General features: G+C 38.5%; 2 protein-coding genes across 2 annotated transcripts; both read left to right on the top strand.

The window, feature by feature from the left end:
• The first annotated feature begins 4,632 nt into the window (after nt 1-4,632).
• LOC141629247 (protein FAR1-RELATED SEQUENCE 5-like) lies at nt 4,633-5,700 on the top strand. Its single transcript, XM_074442277.1, has one exon. It carries the CDS (start codon nt 4,633-4,635, stop codon nt 5,698-5,700), a length of 1,068 nt encoding a protein of 355 aa, XP_074298378.1.
• Nucleotides 5,701-5,733: 33 nt separating this feature from the next.
• LOC141629246 (uncharacterized) lies at nt 5,734-6,438 on the top strand. Its single transcript, XM_074442276.1, has one exon. The coding sequence runs from the start codon at nt 5,734-5,736 to the stop codon at nt 6,436-6,438; it is 705 nt and encodes a 234-aa protein (XP_074298377.1).
• Nucleotides 6,439-8,410: the final 1,972 nt, after the last annotated feature.

Genomic DNA, 8,410 nt, shown 5'->3' with positions numbered 1-8,410 from the left:
GACAATGGGCGTGAATTTGACAACTCGTCTTTACATAATTTTTTCCGTGATCAAGGAATGTTATTTCGTTTTTCATGCCCCCACACTTCCCCACAAAATGGTAAGGCGGAGCGTAAAATACGAACCATAAATAACACCATAAGAACCCTCCTAATCCACGCCCACATGCCTCCCGAAATGTGGCACCATGCCCTAGCTATGGCCACTTACATTCACAATATTTTACCTAGCAAAGCAAATGATTATTTATCACCCACTTCCAGCCTTTACCGACGTGTCCCTACTTACACCCATCTCCGGACCTTCGGTTGCCTTTGCTACCCACATACACCTCCTACTACTATACATAAACTAGCCCCCCGTGCTACCCCGTGTGTCTTCATCGGCTACCCGTCTAATCACCGTGGATACAAATGCTTGGACTTGGTTTCTAGGAAGGTCATCATAGCTCGACATGTGACGTTTGACGAATCGGTTTTTCCATTTGCACAGAACAAACCCACATTACCCTCCTCCTATAATTTTCTCGACCATGAACCTTCCCCTTACATTACCCATCACGTCCTTCACTCCCAACCTTCTCATCCCGAGCCTCCCATAAACGACACACCACCTACATCTCCTCCACACGGGTCACCTCCCTCTAACCCGCATACTCCACCCACATCAACTCCACCCGGGTCCCCTACACCTGACCCGACTACCACACCCACTACTCTCCCACATGAGTCCCCTACCTCACGACAGCCTTCACCTCAAATGACGACGCGTGCTCAACACGGCATTTTTAAACCCAAACCCCTATTTGACTTGTGTACTACGACCACCCTCTCGCCCGTACCTAAGAGCCCCATAGCTGCCCTTCAAGACCCTCATTGGAATCATGCCATGAAGGACGAATATGACGCGCTCATTAAGAATAGGACTTGGGTTCTTGTGCCCCGACCCCCTAATGTCAATATAACTCGTTGTCACTGGCTTTTTAAACATAAATTTAAAGCTAATGGTGATTTGGAGCGATACAAGGCTCGCCTTGTTGTTAATTAATGGCAGTCTCAACAGTGGGAGTTGATTGTGATGAAACATTCAGTCCGGTTGTGAAACCCGCCACGATTCGGACAGTCCTTAGTCTTGCGGTATCCAAGGATTGGCCAATCCATCAACTTGATGTCAAGAATGCCTTTTTACATGGTCATCTTTCTGAGACAGTTTATATGCATCAACCACCCGGATTTCGGGACCGTACTCACCCCGATCATGTTTGTCTCCTCAAGAAGTCTCTTTATGGGCTCAAACAAGCACCCCGTGCTTGGTACCAACGGTTTGCTAATTACGTCTCCACTATTGGTTTCATTCATAGCAAGTCAGACAATTCATTATTTATTTATCAACATGGCACTCATATGGCATATTTACTCCTTTACGTGGATGATATCATTCTTGCTACATCAACTACAAAGCTAAGAGATGACATCATGGCTATTCTGAGAACCGAGTTTGCTATGACGGATCTCGGTCCCATTAATTTTTTCCTTGGTGTTTCCGCGGTCAGAACCAAACAAGGACTATTTTTGCATCAACAAAAATATACAGCAGACATTATAAGCCGTGCAAACATGTCTAATTGCAAGCCGGCCAAAACTCCGGTCGACACCAAAGCGAAACTCAGTGCAACAAGCGGCCCACCAGTGTCGGACCCGACTCTATTCCGGAGTCTTGCAGGGGCCCTTCAATACTTGACTTTCACTCGCCCGGATATTTCATACGCCGTTCAACAAATTTGCTTATTCATGCACGATCCTCGTGAAGCACACCTTGGTGCACTTAAACGCATTATACGCTACCTCCAGGGAACCTCACGGTATGGCCTGCACTTACATAAATCATCGACTTCCACTCTTATCGCCTATACGGATGCAGATTGGAGTGGCTGTCCAGACTCTCGACGGTCTACCTCGGGCTATTGCGTATATCTCGGAGATAACTTAGTCTCCTGGTCTTCGAAACGACAAGCCACCGTGTCACGATCAAGTGCCGAAGCCGAGTATCGCGGTGTAGCTAATGTCGTAGCTGAGTCGTGTTGGCTCCGAAATTTATTACTTGAACTTCACTGCCCTATTCGTCATGCCACGGTCGTGTACTGTGATAACGTCTCGGCCATCTATCTCTCGGGCAATCCAGTTAACCATCAGCGTACCAAGCACATAGAGATTGACATACATTTTGTTCGCGAAAAAGTCGCTGTTGGACAAGTTAAGGTCTGCCACGTACCATCCCGATATCAATATGCGGACATATTTACCAAAGGCCTGCCACCTATCCTATTTGACGATTTTCGAGCCAGTCTCAGCATCCGTCCTCCTCCCGCTTCGACTGAGGGAGCCTATTAGAATATTCCTATATTCTCTGCATATTTGTTACACTAATTTGTTACCTATTATTTCTCCTGTATAGTTGCTTCTCTACATTGACTAGGCATAATTATAGGCTAGAATATTGTTCTGTTATTGTACCTAATTGTAACCTAGCTACACTATATAAGGATGATGTACATGCTTAACATAATCAGGGAAATAGATTACTTTCATATATGCCTCCAACTGTTCTGTTCTCCAGGGTGGTTCCGGATTTGTGCAAGGAATAATGTTCTCAAACATTCAAATGACTGAGGTTCAACTACCGATTGTGATTGACCAATATTATTGTGACAAAAGCAAATGCAAGAATGAAACAACGGTTGTTGCTGTGTCAAGCATCACATATCAAAACATTAAAGGAACATATACAGTAAAGTCAGTACATTTGGCGTGCAGTGATGACCATCCATGCACTGACATAACCTTAAATACCATACAACTAAAGCCACTGGAAGGACTCTATCGAATATCCGATCCATACTGCTGGCAGTCATTTGGAGAACTATCCACACCGATAATACCTTCAATCGGTTGTTTACAAATAGGAAAGTCGTTGAAGAACAAGGTTCAGAGTGACTATGATATATGTTGAAGACATCATAACTCTATTTTTATGTACTTCATTTAATTATCGTGGTCAGTCTAATATTGTGTGTTCTGACCCTTTTTACGCCATTGGCTAGATAGCTATATATATATATATATATATATATAGGGTTAAGAACCCATGAGAATCCTCTCCCCATGAGAACCATGAGACCATTGCTCACCATTCGATGAATACTACCTACGGCTAAGATTAACGCGCGCAACAATTATTAAGCTACCTTTCTTTTTACAAAACCACTGTTTATTTGTCAAAAGCCCCTAAATTTCCTAACCTTGTCACCGCAATTACAAATCCACCAAAAAAACACCCAGATTTTCTTCGTAATCGAAAAACAAGGATGATCAAACCAATTGCATACAAGATTATCAAAGTAATTGACAGCAAGTAATCGATTATATCCAGGTAAACAACTAATTAAACTTGATCGATTTTTTTTTTTGTGGATTGAATTGTTATTTGATTGAGGAAATTGTATGGATTCATTACTTGTTAGCTTAGATTCATGAATTAGTTTCATGGGTCCTGGAAAAGAGATTTGATCGATTGTGTCCATATTTTCTCATCGACTTTTTCTACAAATTGAATTGGTATTTGATTGATGAAATTGTACGGATTCAGTAATTGTTATCTTAGATTAATGAATTGGTATCATGGGTCCTGGGAAAAGAGATATTTGATTGATTGTGTGGATATTTTTTGAACAACTTCTATAAGATCACAGTTGGAAGATCAATTATTAGAGATGATATGTATAATATAAGTTGTTCAGAAAATGTATACTGTAGGTTCAGAAAATATATAGCATAAGTTCAGGAAATTTGTACTGTAGGTTCAGAGAATTTTTTGTACTGGGTTGGGTGTGAGATACTCCACGATAATTTGTACTTGTAACTTCTTTGTAGTGTTCAGAAAATATATAGCATAAGTTCAGGAAATTTGTACTGTAGGTTCAGAGAATTTTTCCAATGTTGTATGGTATTTTTCCAATATAATTTGTACTGTAGGTTCAGAAAATATATAGCATAAGTTCAGGAAATTTATACTAAATGTGCAGAACTTATATATCATAGATTCAGAAAACTTGATTGATTTTAACAATGAGTGTATACTAATATTTTCAATTTCCAGTTGTGCAGATTAAATGTAAGCAAATGATGAAGTTAGTTCAGCGATTTCGACATTATTGTCTACACCAATTTGCACTATTCTACCAGAAGAACCTGAGGAGTACTTTCCGCCATGCGTAGATGAGAAGAAGCCTAAACTAGGAGATTTATACAATACCATAGAAGAAGGAGTTCAGTTTTACAAAGAATATGCAAAACATTGTGGCTTTCAAACTAGATTGGGTACAACAAAAAGGAAAAAAGGAAATGTTGAAGTATTTACGTTAAGGAGAGTGTTATGCAACAAGGCTGGAACAAGGGAGGAGAGTAAAGATAAAAAAACAGATCGTGTGCGGTTGATTACTCGTATTGAATGTGAAGCTATGGTACAATTTCACTGCAAGTAGATGGAAAGTATAAAGTTACTGGATTCCATGAAGGACACAAGCATATTTTAGCATCACCATCATCAATGTTGTTTATGAAGGAAAACAGGAAAATGACATCGATTCAGAAGACCTTTGTTGTAAAAGCAGCACGGTTAAAGATGGGGCCAGTAAAAGCATTTAGAGGTTGGAAAGAGTTGTCGGGAGGTTATAGTAATGTTGGTGCTACCGAGACTGATTTCAAGAACTTTGTGAGAGATATGAAACAGTACATTGGTTTGTCTGATGCACAAATGGTGATAGATAATTCTTCTCAAAAAAAAGAGACGTGTAGCACGTTTTATTTTGACTTCGAAGTTGATGAAAAACAGTGTCTATCAGGGCTGTTTTGGGCAGACACCATATCTAGGAAAAACTATGCTTTATTTGGTGACATGCTTTCCATCGACTCCACCTTTCGTACAAATAAGTACGACATGGTTTTTGTACCATTTACTGCTGTTGATCAACATAAAAGGTGTGTAACAGTAGGAGCGGGGCTACTATCACACGAGAGCATTGAAGCATATACATGGCTTTTCAAAGCATTTCTTGATGCAATGGGGGGTTGTGCACCAAAAGCAATTATAACTGATCAATGTCCTTCTATGAAACCAGCAATTGAGGAAGTATTTCCAGATACATCTCACAGGTTATGCATGTGGCATATTATGAAGAAACTTCGTGAAAAAGTTGATGCGTATTTATGGGAAGACGAGGATTTCAAGAAGCGTTTAAATGCATGCGTTTGGAACAATCATTGTGAACCTGATGAATTTGAAGAAGCTTGGGCTAATATCATGATTGATTATGATTTGGTAGACCATCCTTGGTTCTCGTCTCTCTACGAAATTAAAGAAGATTGGGTTCCTGCATATTTTAGAGAAATATTTACGGCGGGTATTATGAGGGTGACATCAAGATCAGAGAGTGAAAATAGTTTCTTCGATCGTTTTCTTACACCTCATGCGACTCTTGTTGAATTTTGGATGTCTTTTGAGAGTGCAATGGATGCACAATGCCACAAACAATCAAAACTGAACTCGGAAAACAAACACTCAACATCTCCATTGAAAACTCCGGTTCAGTTAGAAAAACACGCTTCAGAAATTTACACGCATGCAACTTTTAAGGATTTCTAGAACGAGTTATGTGCAGCAGTGTACAATTGTGGCATGGTGGACGTACATGCTACAGACGGCACAGAGGTATATATTATCAACGACATAGAGCGAGAAAGAAAGACATGGGAAGTTGCATTTACAGCAAGTAGAGAAGAAATCACTTGTAGTTGTTGTTTGTATCAACGAATGGGTATGCTATGTAAGCATGTCATATGGGTGTTAAAGAATAAGAACATAAGAATGATTCCAGACAAATATGTTCTTAATAGATGGACGAAGAATGCGTTGATGAAGCCCGTCTTTGATAAGCATGGCAATAAAATGGAGGATGTTGGGAAATCAGACAACAAAAAAAGAATGACAAATGAGCTTTGGGAAGAAATGTACTCTTGTGTCAGCCTTGCAGAAGAAAATGAGAAAGACATACAAATGTTAATAGATAAAATTAGAGAAGTCAAAATGGAAATAAAGCAACATCGAAGCAACGAGCCACTAATCCTCAACACGATTTCGGAAATGGAAAGGTATGTTGGGTGCAGCATTCCTAAAGAGATAAACATCCAAGTTCCACAAAAATCACGTAATAAGGGGAGTGGTAAGCGAATTCAGTCAAGTGTTCTAAAAGCGCTCGAGAAAAGCGGGAAAAAACAAAGAGTATGCCAGACTTGTGGGAGAAAAGGTCACAACTCAAGAACATGTTCTAAAAAGGTTGAAGAATCTTATTCAGAGGATGAGGATGAAGACAGTGAAGATTGATTGTCGATGGCATTGATTGTTGATGGCATTAAGATTGATTGGTTTTACACTTTTAAATACTTAAACATGGATTATGGTTTTTGGTGAATGCTTATATTTTATGGATGATTTACGATTGTTAGATTACTCATTTTTGAAATTATATATAAAAGGAGTTTCTTGGGAAAATTGTTTTCCATCAGATTCACATAATGATGTATACACCAAAGGTTCAGAACTTATGTCTGAATGATTCCGAATGTTTGTGGTACATGTTCAGAATACCCCAACGTTCATTCTAACAATCTTGGGAGTACAATTCAATTATGAACAAGGATTTTTGAGGGATTCAAATTATAAATTATGTAATTTACAGATACCAAACATAAACCAAGAAATTGGTTCGACAACAAATGCTTGAGAAATTTTCAAAAAATCATTCATACATTGCATGATTAAATGATTGTTGCCACCTTTCAGATAGTGTATACAATACCATAGGTATGTGAAATTAAAAGCATGTGCTAAAAAAGATGTTACAAAAGTCATATGGTGCAGCAAAATAAGGATTATGCTTCATTAGAATCATCAACACATTCTTCAACATCTTTCTCGAGTCCTTGAATCTGGTTCTGATGTTTTTTTGGCTCGAACAAGAATGTCAGTAGACAATTCGCTCCCATTGAAAAGAATCAAAGTTGAAACATATTTGTCTCTCAGCTTGGTAAGTGTTGCAACCTACATGTATAGTATAGTTTAAATGAAATGATTTTCAATAATAATAAAAATACCGAGTCAACCAAATTAAGAGGAAAAACTAAAAAAAATGAACCATTACGTCATTTTTTTTAAGACCACACTTCCATTTTGGATCACCCATAAACGTTTCCATATGTCTCATGGTAAACACTCCGCAATCCTCAACATTTTCAGTTGTCCTCCAAGGCATATTAACTTTGACGGGAGTAAGCTGACAGACCATATCTCCTTTAGAATGTATGTCTCTGTTTTCTTTTAAAAAATTCCCCAAAGCAGCAGCCTATTGCAAAGGCAACAAGCATAACAATATACAAAAAATAGAAAACATGTACACATTTCGTTACGCAACACTTACCACTAGCATGGGGGTATCACCATAGTTGTTTCAACTTTGGCGCGAGTAAGCCAATTATCAATAATGTGAAATGCAGGGTTCTTCAAGTCAAACACCATGAGGTAGTAATGTCCGTTAAATGCAACCGGGAAGAAAAACTAACAAAAAGAAAATATGACAGTAAGTAGGACAAAACAGTGATTAGAATTTGATAAATTAAAGTACTGAATTATCGTCTAAATAATCACCATGTCAATAGATTTCAATGAAATCCTAGGAAATTGCTTCAACTCATCATTCATTGCATTTTTGAAATATTTGTACCTACTCTCATCGCTTTTATTCCTCTTATAATCAGAAAACATGATCTGTAAGGACAACAAGATTAAAATATAACACAAATGTATCAATGCAAACATAAATATTAAAAATTATAGGAAGAACCAAACAGTGAACTTACAAGCACATGTGTACCAATGTAAAATCTCAATGGACTGGAATCGCTCTTTGTTATCTCTCGATGATTCAAGTAGGCCGACCAACAATCAATGATAACACTTGACACAAGTTCTCGAGGTTTAAGGCTCTGAAACAGAGGACGAGTAACAGTAATGCCCTTATACATGAACACCTGCTCACTGTTGAAAATACATCATTTAAATTACCAAGCAATAATATACAAGTGGATCACGAATAAAAACAGTAGCAACAAATGTAAAAAAAAGGAATTAAGGAAAAATTACTTATAAAGAGGGCTATTTTGTCCGAAGTCTTTGTATATGTAGTCACACACAAGTCTTTGCACTTTGGTGAGGTTGCTTGCTGGATCAACGTCCCTAACTATAAAAGGAGATCGGAGTTCTGGTACAAGTGCGGCTGAACTACCCCTCTTCCTTGTAA

This window comes from Silene latifolia, chromosome Y (genome assembly GCF_048544455.1).
Source record: "Silene latifolia isolate original U9 population chromosome Y, ASM4854445v1, whole genome shotgun sequence".
Lineage (NCBI taxonomy): Eukaryota > Viridiplantae > Streptophyta > Magnoliopsida > Caryophyllales > Caryophyllaceae > Silene > Silene latifolia.
The sequence above is the reverse complement of the archived record's forward strand: the minus strand, read 5'-3'. Positions and strand labels throughout refer to the sequence as shown.